General features: G+C 51.5%; 1 protein-coding gene across 1 annotated transcript; it reads left to right on the top strand.

The window, feature by feature from the left end:
* Positions 1–489: 489 nt before the first annotated feature.
* Positions 490–4,800, top strand: Dok2 (docking protein 2). The gene is made up of 5 exons (XM_059273359.1): positions 490–719; positions 1,658–1,939; positions 2,152–2,239; positions 3,017–3,201; positions 3,781–4,800. Exons 1-5 carry the CDS (start codon positions 648–650, stop codon positions 4,393–4,395), a joined length of 1,242 nt encoding a protein of 413 aa, XP_059129342.1. The 5' UTR covers positions 490–647; the 3' UTR covers positions 4,396–4,800.
* The last annotated feature ends 11,505 nt before the right edge of the window (positions 4,801–16,305 follow it).

Here is a 16,305-nt window from a genome sequence, read left to right as displayed (position 1 = left end):
CTTTTATATAATGGGACTGGTGTGTGTGTGTGTGTGTGTGTGTGTGTGTGTGTGTGTGTGTGTGTGTGTGTGTAGCTGGCTGGGGATCCCCAATTGCCAGTCTTATGTCTGTTTCTGTACATTACTGGGACTATGGCTTAGCTTTGCCTGAGTTGGGAGACGTGGGACCTGGCTGGTAGCCTTACAGGCCCTCCAGACCATCCCTACCTTTAGTTTTCTCTTTGCGGTGAGTAGGTCGTGTGGACTGATTCCCGAGGTCTCTTCCAGCTCTGATATAGTCAGCATCTGGCCTGCAGTACAGAGCCCTCATCGCTGGCTTTCTTGTACCACTTGATTTTGGGGGACCTCTTCCTTCTTCTGTTTCAGTCCCTCACACCAGCTTCGGCAGAAATTTTGCTTTTTTGGAAATTGTATGTTACTCACTGGAAATGCAGGAAGGAAGCTTCAGCCTGAAGTGTACTCATGAAAAAAAAAAAGCACACACAGAGCAAGAAACCACAGGGCCTATCAGCCTGTCGTCATCAAGCAGACTAGAATAGTGTAGCAAACTCTAGGCAGAGAGGAAATGAACTAGAGAGAAGGGGGAACAGGCCCCGGAGAGAGAGGAGAGAGGGCAGAGGCGATGGCCGTGGGGCACTGAACCGGTGATGGTCAGGATGGAGGAGGTGGCGGTGAAGCAGGGCTGCCTGCATCTTCAGCAGCAGCAGACCTTCGGCAAGGTAAGAGCAAGGCGGGGTTCGGGCGGGGCAGGGCAGCTTGGGGGTGGGGGAGGGTGCGCTGATTCCTGGGGTAGAGGGGATCTTGATGTCCTTGAGCCTCTTGAGACCATGTGTTCCACCAGTTTGGACAAGAACTTGGGGAAGATGCCTGCTCGCCTTTTGAAGGTGCTTTGCCTCCTAAACCAGGCCCCGGATCACCCTCTTTGCTGAGGGCTGTTTGTCCTCGTGTGTGCCGTGGGGGAAGGAAGCAGACGCCAACTTCATCTTTTTCTTTGTTTTCTTGCTCCTCATTGGACTGGGGGGAGGTGAGGTGGAAGGGTCTGGAAGGAAGAGTTAGGGGGCCGGTTGGGGATGACGGTGGAGGTTCCTTTCACCTTTGACTGCTATGAAGCTGTGCCCCCAGGGTGTTCAACCCCCTCCTTCCCTAGCCTCTTTGAAGGAGAAGATCCTCTGCTTCCTGCTGTCACCCAGTCCCTCTGCCTCTCCCTGTCTGGGTCTCTAGCTCTTGGTCTCTTGTTAATGGTGCGACAAAAAGGGAAAGTTGTTGGAAGTCCTTGGAGTCAGAGCCTTCCTATGGAGTGCACACTTGTCTCTGGTCTAGCCTGCCCTCCCCTGACTCAGGCTCTCCTCCCCAGTACCTGACAGATGGGCCTGTTGTCTTGTTACACTCTGCATCCATAGGCCATGTACTGTGGTCCTTACCCGGTTTGCAGGTCTTGGTCTCCTGACTAATCTTTAGCTGTCTCATTCCCGTTCCACAGTCTCCGCTGTCCTCAGCGCCTCTCTGGTTCTTCTGTGATGTGCACCCCTATTTCTCCACATCCCGGGTTGCTGCCCCACCCCACTCCCTTTCCCACGGTCCCTCTTCTCCCCTTAACGACTGTCTCTCCACCTCTGGTGACTCCCTCTTGGCCTCTACCTGTCATGCCTGGGCTCAGAAGTGGCGCCGGTTCACAGCCGTGTTGTATGGAGAGTCTGGCTGTGCCCTAGCCAGACTGGAGCTCCAGGATGGCCCAGAGAAGACCCGGCGAGGAGAGGCCACTCGGAAGGTTGTCCGCCTTAGCGACTGCTTACGGGTGGCCGAGGCAGGCAGCGAGGCCAGCAGTCCCCGGGACACCAGTGCCTTCATCCTGGAGACCAAGGAGCGTCTGTACCTGCTGGCAGCCCCCTCAGCAGAGCGCAGTGACTGGATACAGGCCATCTGCCTGTTGGCTTTCCCGGTGAGGGGTACAAAGCAGCCCATGGGCACACCAGGGAGGGCAACGTTAGATACTTCTGGTGGGCAGGGGGTTGAAGAAACAAAGCCCTTTTTAGGGGAGTTCTTCTTGATGGGAACCCTATTTAAAGTGCAGTCAGAGCCACGCTGAAAGACGGTGGGTCAGAGTGGCCTCGGGGTGGGATTTGGCGGTAAGACCTGGGACCACCTCCTCAGGGGCAGAGGAAGGAGCCCTCAGGACTGGAGGAGAAGAACGACAGACCCTGCATGGAGGAGAATGAATTGTATAGCAGCTCTACTACAGGTGAGGGCGAGGGGCCGAGGGGGCACTCTCTCCCTGCAGGAGGGTGGGAGGAGGTGTGGACGGGCTGCGGGGTCAAGTCTTCCTGTCTTGTGGTCACCCCGGGCCCTGCTTACGAGTGCCTCTTCCTGGCTTCTTGGTGTGACCCAAAGGTGGTTGAAGACCAGCTTGCCCCCATGTCACCTTGGGCCCACCCTGTCCTGCCTGATTGGAGGCTGACGGTCTTGGTCTTGACCCTCTCTTTGTGGCACCGGAGTGACTGTATGAGGAAAGAATTGCTGTCTGTCTGGGCTTGGCTGTGCAGGTGTCCTGTGAATAGAGAACACAGTGCTGATAAGGGAGGCCTAGTTCTCGCTTTGTGGGCTGGCGATGGAGACAGAGGGGAGAGAGGGAGGGAGGGGAGAAAGGGAGGGGCTCTTCCATTTAAGCTCCACCCACGGGGAGGGGCATTGGTAGTAGGAGGGCGGGGTCAGGCTTTACCTGTAGCTTGTTTGACAGCAGGGACTAGGGGAGAGATGGAGTACAGAAAACGAAGCTGTGGCTCTGGCAGTGCTGGCAGGAAGGATGTGGGCCCAGAATTAGGGTGATGTGGCTGAGGGCATGAGAGATGCCTTCTAGGGGAAGAGGTGAGGTCAGCGGCCCAGGCTTTAAGATCCGAGGTGGGGTCATAGGTCACAAGTTTTCCTTGAGAACTTCTGGCATGCTTGCGTCAGATGGGTAGCACGGAAGGAGGCCCACTGTTCCCTGTAGCTGCCTCTTTCCTTTCCTCCTCCCCCCCAGGGGTGACCTGTAAGGAATATGCTGTGACCATGAGGCCCACAGAAGCCAGTGAGAGGTGCCGGCTCCGAGGCTCCTATACGCTCAGGGCCGGGGTGAGTGCCCTGGAGCTATGGGGTGGCCCTGAGCCAGGCACACAGCTATATGACTGGCCCTACAGGTTTCTTCGGCGCTTTGGGCGTGACAAGGTGAGCGAGGGGCGGAACTGGGCAGGTTGAGACCAAAGATGAGCTCTCTAAGAGGAAGAGCCAGAAAGACCCAGGAAGCCAATAAAGAAAGAGAGAATGGAAGGAAGGGAGGGCCAGCCAGAGAGATGGTGGGGGTGGGTGGGTGGTGGAGAACCAGGGAGGGGAAAGGGATGAAACCTAAGAGGTCTGGGTGATGGGAGAGATGAGGTGGAGAAGGGGTGGGGAGGGCCGAGGAGCGGCTGACATTTCTTGAGTGTCAGTCAGTTGACGCTTGAGTGGAAGGGAGGGAGGGAGAGTGAGTGTTCTTGTCAGGAAGAAACTGTTGGCCAGATGTAGTGGCACACAGCTAATGTCAGCACTAAGGAGGCTGAGGCGGGAGACAGTTGGAGGCCCTGCCTGGCCTACAGAGTGAGAGCCTTTCCCTCAATAGTCACCAGCCAACCCCAGCAAACGGGGGCAGAGGGACGAGCGCTTGAACAGAAATCTCTGGTGGAGGGGGACCGGGGCCAGAACATCTGTGTTTGGGTGGACGTCCAGAAAACAACGGTGCGAAAAGAAGGTCCTCCCCCCTTCCCACAGGTGACCTTTTCCTTCGAGGCTGGCCGACGATGTGTCTCTGGAGAAGGCAGCTTTGAGTTTGAAACAAGACAAGGCAATGAGATCTTCCAAGCCCTAGAAGAGGCCATTGATGCCCAGAAGAATGCCGCCCCTTCTGGGCCTCCAACCCTGCCAGCCACAGGGTCTGTGATGGCCACCGTGCTGCCTCGGCCCGAAAGCCCCTACTCCCGGCCCCACGACTCTCTGCCCTCTCCTTCCCCTGGCACACCGGTGCCCGGCATGAGGCCAGGGGGCCCTGAGGGGGAATATGCCGTACCCTTCGATACAGTGGCTCTCTCCCTGGGGAAGAGCTTCAGGGGCATCCTGAAAGGTCCTCCACGGCTCCTTCCTGACCCGCTCTACGACAGCATCCAGGAGGGTCCTGTGGCCCCTCCACCCGACCATATATACGACGAGCCTGAGGGCGTGGCTGCCCTCTCCCTCTATGACAGACCACGGGAGCTCCAGGGGGAGACGTGGAGGGAGCAGGCCACTGCTGATGGGGGTCCCAACCCACTCCAGCAAGACTCCTCTGTGCCTGGCTGGCCACAGGTAACGGAGTATGACAATGTCATACTTAAAAAAGGCCCAAAGTAAGGGAGTGGCCTTGAGATGGGAGATGTGGTCCCCGGGGAGGTCTCTGGAAGCTGTGGAGGGGGCTTCTGCTGGAATCCTTTTGGTCACTGCCCCGTCGTGAGCCCCAGGCTTGGGCTGCTGTGTGTACTTACAGTGTGAGTCACCAGCCCAGAGCAGGAAGAGGGCCCTGGAGGGACCCACCCTCCTCCTCCTACTTTTCCACTTCCTCTCCCTGCCTTGGGTCTAAAGGGAACTTAGGCCATTTCTGTTAGGAGACAAAAGGATTTCCACAGATCCCCTGGTTCCTTGGCTTGTGTGGGCCTCCCACCTACACATGTTCCCTCCCTGGGACAACCCTGGCTTCCGGTTAGCAAGAAGGGTGGCTGTCGTCCCTCAACCTCTAGTCATTAAACTCATTTTAAACTGCTCCTTTGTGGTGTGAATGCTGTGAGGTGGGGTGGATGCTTTGGCTGGCCCACTGAACGCTTCTTCACCTAGCCGTGAGGTCTTTCCTGGGCCTAGGCTGGGTCAGAGGCCCTAGAAGGTCTGGGTGCCATAGGAAAATGTCTATCTTGATGTTTTCTGTTGCTATAACTGAATGCCACAGGCTAGGTAGTCTATGAAGAAAAGAGTCTTGGGTTTTTGTCAGCTCATGAGTCTTCAGGCTGTGGAGTCCACAAACACTGAGTGGGCATCCAGTGAGGGCCTTGTCTTCTTGCATGATAATACCACAGAGGACACCAAGTGCCAAGAAGACACCAAGTACACCAGGGAGAGCAAAGCTGTTCCCTGGATAATGCACTAGCCCACGCATGGCTTAATTAGTCAACAAAGGCGGTCCCTTCATCGCCTCGTCACCTCTCAAAGGCCCCACCTCCAAACCCATGAGCGTATAACTTTGGAGACTTTGTTTTTGCAAGGACCAAAAAAAAAAAAAAAAAAAAAAAAAAAAAGGCAGTGGATGGATGAAGGATGAAGGCTTGGTAGAAAATCTGGATGGCTGGGAACCCTTGGCAGTTAACATTGTTTTACATTGATTTACTTATTTAGTGTGTATGGGCAGGCAGGGCTTGTGCCTCATTGCACACACACACACACACACACACACACACACACACACACACACACACAGAGGTCAAAGGACAACTTGCCGGAGTCAGTTCTCTCCTTCCATCATGTGAGTTCCAGGGATTGAACTCAGGTCATCAGTCATGGTGACCTTTACCCATGAACCATTTTATCAGTCCCAAGACTTGGAATTACTTATTGTGTCTTTTATGCACTAGGAATAAGACCTACCTGTTGTGTGGCCCTGGCCAGCTTTTCCTAGGACTTGACTTGGCCACCTCCCTTTTTCTCTATGTATGCATACCACATTCATGCCCAGTGCCCACAGAGGCCAGAGGAAGGCGTTATATTGACAGGCAGTTGGGAGCTGCCATGTGGGTGCTGAGAACTAAACCTGGGTCCCCTGGAGGAGCAGCAAGTACTTAACTGCTGAGACATCTCTCCTGCCCCAGACCTGCCCTTTGTAATTTGAGGGTGCCTGTGATACCATGGGAGTCAGGAGCCCTTCCAGCCCTGCAATTTCCCCCAAACCCTTAGGGCACAAGGCTCTCTTGTGTCCCATTTCCCCACAGACTTTGTGTCCTGATGGTTTCTCTCCTGATCAAAACCTGAGCTGGTGGAGAGGAATGTCATGTATTTCTCATCTTGGTCCGGCCAGCCCATACAATGGAACATGATGTCTAGGAAGCTGTAGACTTTCTGGTCTCAGGGTGTGAGGAGCTCAGAGAGACAAGGCACAGATGCCCATCCTTGAAAAGGGGACATAAATGACACAAAAAGCAAAACAAGGCCGTGTGCCTCAGAGGAGATAAGCATTGAGAGACCAAGAAAGGTTTCGTAGCCAAACGTGGTGTTTATGGTGAGCCTTGCAGAGTGGGAGAGAGTTTGATGGTACTTCAGGGGTCTGAGGAGAAAAGATCCTGGCTGGGGAGAATGATGATGACACTGAGGAGGAGTCAGGAAGCAGTTGGAGACTCAGTGGCGGGAAGGCTTGATGGACACTATCGAATCCCTGATCCATCACCGTTCAGTTGGAGTTTTGACTTAGTGATAACATGGAAACAATACACATCCAGTGGAAACCACATTTTTGAACCTTAAACTTTGATCTCTTCCCTGCTCATCAATACTGCTTTTCCCCAGTACTGGGCATTGGCAATGACCTCCGATCTCCGTAGGTCAGGTGTGTTACATGCGATTTTGACTTAGGATAGCTTGAACCTTGGGAGATCTTATCAACACAGAAACCTACTGTAAGTGAAGGAGTAGCATCTTCATGGCAGATTCAGAATATGTAAGGAGGGCGGGGTAAGGGTCAAGGCTTTTGGATAAGGAATCCCACCGGGCCAAATGTTTAGGACAGTAATCCCAGCAGCTGCAGGAAGTCGACTTGGGGGTGAGAAGTGGAGCTTAGGTCCTCCAGTGGATCCAAAACGTGTTAGAGAGTTAGCTCCGGTGGAGCATGGGTGTCTGCTGGATGTGGCCCACGAAGAAGGGAGGTTTCCAGTGAGGACTTAGCTCCTCACATACTGGGATTAAGATGGCCGAAGTATGTCCAGTCAGAGCGGGGCTGGAGCTAGAGGAGGTTCTAGAATTCAGGAGAGCAATGAGCAACAGACGCACAGATCAATGCCCTCAAGACCTCAGGTGTGTGGTCACCTGGGTTTTGTTTTCTGGGAGCTTTTGCCACTTAATGAAGGAGTAGGTAAGCTGGAGTGGGTGAGAGGCTTCTCTGGCCCTTTTGCTTCCAATCTGAGTTCCAAGATCCGTGTGGGTTCAATTCTCCAGGGGCCCGGCACCTCAGGTTATGGGTGAAGAGCATTGGTGCAGGAGTGGGGTAGAGGCAGTCTCAGCAAAGGAGGCCACATTACTAATTTCCTCAGGTGGCATTTGACGTGGTCATGCTGGATATGACCAGCAGGGGGCAGTGTCAGCCTGTGGAATCAGCAAGCAGGGGCAAGGCTTGCCAGGCGTGGTGGGTGCCTAGTCCTGAGGGACGAATTTCCCTGTCTGAAGGCATCTGGGGGCAGTTTCAGGAGTCTGCTTTATAAAGCGGGTCCCTTCAGACCTTCAGAATTCTACTCCGGAAGTGTGTGCACGCTTTCAAGATACGGGATTCTGAGCTGATCCCTGTCCCATTGCGCCCTTCACCTTCAAGAGACAGAACTTTCTGGTTGCGCTACTCTGAGATCACGTGATCTCACATGGGGAAGTGGTGGCCTGCTTGACTGGGGAAAAGTGGGGTGAGGGTTGGTAGCTGCGGAAGTAGAGCATTTAGGGAAGCTGGGAGGGGCAATGAAAGAAAGTCTTTAGAGGGCTGTTGGGGAAACGCTGACTAGGCTTTCGATGCCCTCTGAGAGGAAATGAGCCAGTGGGTGTGCCCCATTCTGCAAGGGAGCTGAGTGCCTCCTAGCCAGCTTTAGCTGCATCTGTGTCGCCATGATGTGTGCATCATTCATTCAGCAAACACCACAAAGAGTCTCCCATTGTATGTCCCCCTCACCCAGAAGAGGGGATTCTGGAAGGCTCCACAGCCCCAGACCCAACCCAAGGAGTTCTCAGTGGAGAGCAGTGAGCGGAGATGGCTACTGATGGGTCTGGGAGATAAGCAGCTTAAAAGAGCTCAGGCAGACACCTGGAGGCAAGGCCTCCGTGAAGAGCTACTGAGCCAGCTAGGCTGCTAGGGACAAGTTCAAAGGTAAGGAGACAGACCTGCCTTTGTGGGCCAGGGCAATGGAATCGCCAAGGACATCAGCCCAGAGAGGGTCTCTGGGCTCAAGGCAAGCCTCTTGGTATCCATTGATACCACGAGAGGCTTAGCTGTATCTAAGACACTTGTAGATGTCCTTAATATTTTAATTGCAGTCATAGGTTACTTAATGATGGGACTTGCACTGAGAGAAATTTGTCACTACCTGTTGTCACCACTGAATTTTATACCTAGATGACATCTAACTGCATACTTGGGGTATATGGTATGTTTGTATGTATGCTTATATATGTCTCTGTGTTAATATAATTGCTATATACTAAATGGCATATATATGCATGCAATGTATAAATTATATACATTTATATAATCATATTATATCTATAATATTTATATTTTATATGTATAGCATAGCTTGTTTCACTTAGGATACAAATATGTAGAGCTTGTTTATGTGTGAAATAGGACATGCAATAGTTACACAATGGTATTTGTGTACGGAAACATCTGAGGATAGAAGAGGAACCATGAAAATACTAGGCTGCAGTGTGGTGGCTCATGCCTTTAAGAGGCAGAGGCAGGCAGATCTCTGTGAGTTCGAGGTCAGCCTGGTCTACAGAGTGAGTTCCAGGATAGCCAGGTTACACAGAGAAACCCTGTCTTGAAAAACAAACCAACCAGCCAACCAACCAACCAAAACAAACAAACAAACAAACAAACCAGGCAGGAGGAATTTTTTCATTTACTTTATTCTTACAGTTTTATATACAGCTTGCTGTTGACTGAGAAGTCCTTGTGTGACACTCAACTGAACTATGCAGTGGCTTCAGGGCAGGTAAGAACACAGGTCCCCCAGCTTAGAGGTGTGTACCCAAATTCATGACCGCCAATGTGCTATGCTCCTCTCTCTGTTCTTTTCTTCTCTGACTCTTTCTTTTCCCATCGTTCCGACTTTCTCCGGAGTGTTCAAGCTGTTTGTGTGTGTTGGGTGTGATCTGCATAAACCTGCCCCATGCGGGGTGTCTCAGGAGGTTCCACTGTGGACTTTCAGCAGCTAGGCAGGGCCCAGATTGCTTGGGCCTCTCTGGCTCACTTAGGCTCCTCCCCGGTGACTCCACTCAAGCTATTGCTGCCACCACTTTTCATTGGTGATGCTAACCAGCCTCCTGCCTCTTGCCTCCTGGGCGCTGATTCAATTAGCCAAGGTGCCCACCTCCTGCAAGGGCCATTTATAAAATCAACTGGGGCAGCTGCAGACCTCAGGCAGGGTAGAACTGCAGGGTGTGGGGGAGGGTAGGAGCTGAGTGGAGGAGGTTGAGGAAGGCCTGGGAGGGGTGTCTGATCCGATTAGGTGTTAGACTGGCTTCCCCCTGGCAGGCGGTTGTACATCACTGCTTGGCTCCCGTCCTCTACTGCCCAGCACAGAGCAGAGTCCATTAATCTAGCTGTGGCCAGGATCGGTGAGGAGAGGGGAGCGGTATGCAGACTGCCTGAAACACTTCCATGTTTGTAGAGTGCTTGGGACAGCTTGGTGTTGTGGGTTGGGCACACAGGCAGCAGCCTGACTCTCTGGGTTCAAGTCCCACTTCTGCTCAACGGCAGCTGTGTCTTCCGCACGCGCGTCGGTGTTCACCTATGGAAAAGGAGAGGGTAACGCTACACTTCTTTGAGGCTTATGGCCAAGATGAAAGAAACAAATGAAAACGTAGCTCCCAGGACCGCGCCTGGTACACGTGGAGCTCTGGTGTCACCCACAGTCTCATTGGCACCCCTGACAGTTCCCCAAAGCAGCAGGCAAGTTATTCTCCTCTTACTAACAGGGTCACTAGGTCGTAGACAAGCAGATTTCCCCTGGTCTCTGCAGAGTAGGCTTGGGCTTTGTAGAGGTGGAAGGATTTGCTTAAGAGAGAGACCTGAGGTTCTAAAAAGCAAAGAAAAGAGGAAGAGAGGTCAAGAAGAGGTCAGGAAAGCGTTGTCAGTGGCCTCTCCTTTTCACAGCTAGATGGGGGAGGGGGACTCCTTTGGGTGAATCTGATGTGCACACGATCTGTTATGCCCAGGAATGGCGGAGCCGGGCAGGCGAGCTGCTGCATAGCCTAGAAGGCCTTGGCTGGAAGCAAGCCTGGAGGCTACGTAGCCTCAGGGTAGTCCTTTTGTACTCTTGGCATCCACTCACACCAGGCAGTGAGCACTTTGGGGCAAGGAAGCTGGCCTCTGTCTGGGAAGAAGCACCAGGTGGCCCAGCTAGTGCCACTTGCTAGCTAATGTGGTCAGTGTGGATCCTGGGACCACTGCCCTGCAGCAAGAAGAACTCGGAGAAATGAAGGAGGACGTTGAGGAGGTGTGGGTGTAAGCCCAGAGACTGTTGGAAGCCAAGTATGGTAGGCAGGCCCACAATCCTGACACATGGGAGGCTGAGGCAGGGTGGTTAGTTTGAGGCTAGCTTGGGCTACATAGTGAGAACTTGTCTCTAAATAAATGAAGGAATTAAAATGAAATAAGATGTCCAGAAAACACTTAACATGATATAACTTCTCTCTTTTTCTTTCTCTCTCTTCCTCCCTCCATCCTTTCTTTCTTCCCTCTGTCCCCTCTTCTCTTTTGTTCTCTCTCCCCCCACCCCTTTCTTCCTTTTTAGTCACAGTCTCCTGGTGTAGCCCAGGTTGGCCTCAAAATCACCCTCTTCCTGCCTGAGCCTTCCAAGTAGCTTGGAGTGCAAGTGTGTGTGATCCTGATTGAAAGGATAAATAAAACTCAGTTTTTTTTGAGGTGGAGAAACACAGGTGCTTTTGGATGATGTGCAATGATTTGTGATGCTCTGGAGGATAGCCCATCTAGAAACTTCTTACCTCTCATTGCTGCCTGCCAAGAACCTATGCTTACCTTGCCTAGTGGACCTGTGTGTGTGTGTGTGTGTGTGTGTGTGTGTGTGTGTGTGTGTGTTTCTGGGGATAGAACCCAGGGCTAGCCTGTGGAATGTTTGGAGTGTCCAACTCCTCAGAGTAAGTGAGGCCCCCAGAGCTGCCAGGAGGTGATGAAGGGGAGGATGGTCATTTCCTGCTCCTGGAGCTAGGGTCTGAGCGGTAAAAAAACCAAAGCAAAACAAAAAGCAGCCTGGTCTGAAGCTGTAGAAGGCACACGCAGATAGAACCCTGGGCACGGCCAGCCATGTTTGCCCTCTGATGCTCACATTTCTGCCCATCTCCTCTCTTTGCCTTATGCCTGCCCAGGCTAGAGCTTTCTGGAGGCCCCTGGGGCTGAGGAACACCTTACCACTGGGAGTGCCAGGGACAGGCTGCCTGAGCCTGAAGAGGCCTTAGCAACCCTCTGGCCTACAGCCTCATTTCCTACCCAAGGAAACAGAGGCCGTGTGGACTTTTCCATCTCTCTCAGCCATGTCTACATTTTATGAGGATCCTAGCTGGATGCAGAGGACAGAGTCTCTAATGTGGAGGCTTTACACATCCACAGGGAGTTGCTTTGTGACTTTGCTCGTGGATAAGAGAGGCACCACAAGGAAGGGGGTGCCTGGTCCCCTATTCCGTCTCCCTAAAAGGATAGGCCTCTCTGAGCCAGGATTTCTTCCCTCCATGACATCATCCTGCAAGTCCCTAAACAAATGCCCAAGGGTGTGGGTGAGGCTTGGGCTAATTAAGGGCTGCTGAGACCTAGGCTGTTCATTTCCTGCTGGCCACCTTACTGATCTGCACCAAAGGCAAGCTGCATGGACAGCTTTCCTCTGGTAACGACTGCCCCCTGTTACCTTGTTCTCTAGTCTCCATGGAGCTCTGCTTTGCAGGCATTCTGGAATATGGTACAAGAGCCAGCCCGTTTCTTACTAACTTGATCGCTGAGTCCAGGCGGGTGGCACGGGCTGGTGGCGAGAAGGTGGGAGTAGAGAGGTGAGTTGGGAGGAGTCCAGTTGAGGACAGTGTAAACTCATGAAGAATGGGCTTGTATCAAAGAGAGAAATAAGGACTAGAGGAGCCTGGGACTGCACAGGCTAGAGAGCAGCTGCTGATGTGGAGGACTCCGCCTGCCTCAGGCCAGGAGAAAGCTCAGGGGCTCTTTCTTCCTTCTCCTCTTCTTCTGCCTTTTTCTACCTCTTCTTCCTTTTTATTCTCATGTTTATTCTTATTTCTGTGTGTGGGGGTGGGGGTGGGGGAGGGAGGTGCGTGTGCCCAGGCATGAGTGTGGAGCTCAGAAGATGATTCTTAGGAGTTGGTTCTGCTGTTGAGGTAGGCTCTCTCTCTTGTTTTTGCTGCTGTCTACTCTGGACTAGCTGGCCCTTCAGCTTCTCTTGTCTCTGGCTTCCATCACACCTGGTATTATAGATGCTTGCCACCACATCTGCCTCAGGAAGATGTAGGTTCTGGGGATTGAACTGGGGCCATTATCTCCTTGACACTGACCCTCCTCCCCCAGGGCTGCTTCCTTTGAGTAATAGAATGACTTCTGCAGCTACCAGGTAGCTGTGGAGGTTGGAGTGTCTGAACCTGAGAGCTGTATTTGTGAATGAGGAGAGTGGTCCTGATGTCACTGTGACCAAAATAGCCAACAGAAACAACATACAGGAGGAAGAATTTGAATTCTTTTGGAAGTGTCAGTCCATGGCGGTAGTGGAGTGGGGCAGAGGAGAACACATGATGGTGGGTCTGGGGTAGAGGTAGAGGAATGCTGGTGCTTTCTCATGGTGTTGCTCTTTTAATCTTTCCAAGCCCTGTGAGGGTGATGCCACCCACATTCAGGGTGGCTCTTTCCCTCCCAGTTCTTTCTGGAAATGACATACCCAAAGACATACCCATGGTATGCCCCCATCTCCTAGGTGATCCTCAATTGGTTTTTTTTTTTTAATCAGTTTTTTTTTTTAGTTCTTTATATATTTTAGATGCTAACCTTTTTTTTGTTTGTTTGTTTGCTTTTTCCGAGACAGGGTTTCTCTGTGTAGTTTTGGTGCCTGTCCTAGATCTCGCTCTGTAGACCAGGCTGGCCTTGAACTCACAGAAATCCACCTGCCTCTGCCTCCAAGTGCTGGGATTAAAGGCATGCACCACCACTGCCTGGCAGATGCTAACCTTTTATCAGATGTATAATTGTTAAATAGCTTTTCCCATTCTGTGGACTGGTCCTTTGCCAGAATGATGGTGGACTTTGCTGTACAGAAGCTTTTCAGCGTCACAAGGTACCATCATTGTTAATTGCTTGTCTTAGTGTCTACACTGTTGGTGTCCTGTTGAGAAAAATCGTGGGGAGTTTCTTTTCTAGTCTAGTCTATTTGGTATTCTGTATGCCTCTTGTACCTTGATAGGCACCTCTTCCTTTAGACTGGGGAAAATTTCTTCCATAATTTTTGTTAAAATTATGTTCTGTGCCTTTGACCTGGGTTTCTTCTTCTTCCTCTATATCTATCATTTGTAGGTTTTGTCTATTCATAGATTTCCTGGGTGCTTTTTGCCTGGATTTTTTTTTAGAGTTAGCATTTTCTTTGACTGAAGTATCCATTTCTTCTACGTTGTCTTCAAGACCTGAAATTCTCTCTTCCATGCCTTTTAATCTGTGGGTGAGGCTTACCTCTGAGGATTTGTTTGAGCTCTTGAGTTTTATGTTTCCAGTTTTAGTTCAGTTTGGGTTTTCTTTAGTGATTGTATATTTCTTTGTCAAATTCTTTATTTATGTCTTGAATTGTTTTCGTTATTTCATTTGACCATTTGTTTGTGGTCATGGTCTCATGAAGGACTTTATTCATACCCTTTTTAAGGTCCTTAACATAACCCTAGTTGTTATTTTGAAGTCTTTGTTTTTGCTCCAGCTAAATTGCTTTTTTCTCAGGGCCTATTGCAGTAGGGTTGCTGGCTTCTGGAGGAGGCATTTTGTCTTGGCTGTTCATGTTGTGTTCTTTTGTGTAGGATATTTGGAATGTTTTATTGGGTGGGTGTTCTATTCTTTGGTGGCTTGTTGCACACTCTGGGTCCTAACCAAGTGCGGTGGCTGTGGGGTCCCTGATAGAGAGTGTTTTTATGAGCCAGCAGGAATCACAAAGGAGTGGAGATGTGCTGGAAATAATGTCTGAAAGGGGTGGTGGAAAAGAACTAGGGGGACTCAGGGTCCACACCAAGAAGCAAGATCCCTAGGGGGTGGGGGTGGGCTGGGAAGGGAGGGTCCAGCCTTAGTGTTTTAATCTCAGTTATGAGTAGTAGCCGTCTCTCAACCTCCATGAGGTTAAATAAGGTGAGGGGAAATCGTGTCCCTTTATTCAATAGCAAGTCATCATTGTCCCCAAAGCGTCCCACGACAATCAGATGCCAATGTTCTCAGATCTCAGGATAGTCTGAGTCTCCGTGAGTCATCGAGTAGAACAATAGAGAGAGGACAGGATGGACCCACAAAAGGCACAAACAACTCACGTTTACCGCCTCTCTTTTGTTTCTTCCTGCAAGCTGGCCTCAAATGAACACTCCTTCTGTCTGGGGTGATAGGCATACACCACCTTCCTGGATAATTCACTTCTTCTTGGCTCCACTGACTCTTTCTGGGGCTCAGCCAGAAGCCGCAGGAATAGCCAAACCCTGACAAAGCCCCAGGACAGAGGAAGGCTTTGCTCCCTCTGACAGCTGACAGGTGCCTGAGGCCTAGGCTCTGGCTCCTTTAAGAGCTTGCCCTTTCCTGCTGGTCCAGGCAGGGAGATGGATGATGGTCTGAGGAGGAGGGATGAGAGCTGGAAGAAGAATTGATTGCAGAGCAGACCAGTTGGCAAAATCTCTGGCAGATCAATGGAGACCATCTGTACAGTGGGCTGCACTTAGTGGGACTAAGTAATGAGCACCTGGATTCTGGACCTGGTACCTACCGCCTTACCCCTGCAGAAGGGAGCAGTGCTGTCCCCAGTCCTTTCCCTGATTCTTGAAAAGCCCAGACGCCCTTCTCATAGAGCCACAAGAAATGAGGCTCTCTGCTCCAGACCTGAGAGTGTGATCCAGAGTTCTGGTAGCTTAAGGGATGTTCTACTCACATTGGGCAGGATTGTGAGGGGGTCCTCATAGTGTATTGTCTAGCTAGGATTCAGTGTTCTGCGCCAGCAGGCAGGCTTGTGAGGGGTTCCTCAGACTGTAGTGTCTGCAAGCAGACACCTTCTGGATGTCTATAGACATGCCATTGCTAGCATCTGTGAACGCTCCTAGGTCTCTGCTAGAGGTGGAGTTACATCCTGCTACCTCACCAGCTCCTCCTCCAGGAGATGTGTGTGTGTGTGTGTGTGTGTGTATCTTTACATTGTCCCCAAAGTGGGGTAGCATTTTGCCCATCAGACTGGGGGTCCCTCGCTAAGGGCAGTGTGTCATAAAGAGGAACAATCTGCAGCACCCCGGCCCCCTTTTCAGAGGTGCTCTGCCTGAATCTTCTAACGTCAGTGCCCTGGCCAAGATCAGAGTGGCGAGGGTAAGGGACAGTTACCCCAGGGCCCTCTCCTGTGGGATAAACTCACTGGCTCCTTTTCCTGGGAGGCAATCCAGATGTGTAGCTGTGAGTGCAGCCCAACACACAAAGCCACAAACTTACTCAGACACTGGGAGATTTTTCTTTCTTTTTTTTTTGTTCTTTTTGTAACTTGATTGGTGAGTTCTACAGCATGAACTGTGTAGGTGACCGTGTCCTGTCACCGTGTTAAACACTGGACACTCCTGCTAAGGTCTCTCACTTCGCCTGTCATCACTGTGGCCCTCGCTGTGGGGTCTTCTGCTCAGGGCCGGTGTGCTAATTCTCCTGTCACTTGAGGGTCCTAGCCTTTTCGCTGGAGTATCAGGAGCTTCAGAAGCTGGGGACAAGGTTGCTGCTGTCAGCCTGGCTGGGAACCCTGCTTTAGGGAGCCATACTTCCTGGTATGCCAACTACAGGCGTGGCATGAGCACAATAGTTTTGAACAAAGACAAAAGGAGTCGTCATATGGGGGGGGGCAGACTGGGGAAGGGTAGCAGGCTGGGAACATCAGGGGATAGAACTGAGATGTGTCTTTTCTAGGAGTTAAAGAGCTATGTGACTCCAGCAAGGCACGGAGGCTGGATGTTTTGTGGCTTGGGGTTCTGACTGCTCTGTGCAGACCTTCTTGAAGGCACTTTGAGGGGGGGACGGAAGGATTACAAAATACCTCTGCCATATAA

Source organism: Peromyscus eremicus, chromosome 9 (genome assembly GCF_949786415.1).
Source record: "Peromyscus eremicus chromosome 9, PerEre_H2_v1, whole genome shotgun sequence".
NCBI classification, from domain to species: domain Eukaryota; kingdom Metazoa; phylum Chordata; class Mammalia; order Rodentia; family Cricetidae; genus Peromyscus; species Peromyscus eremicus.
Note: the sequence above shows the minus strand (reverse complement) of the source record. Positions and strands in the feature narration are given on the sequence as shown.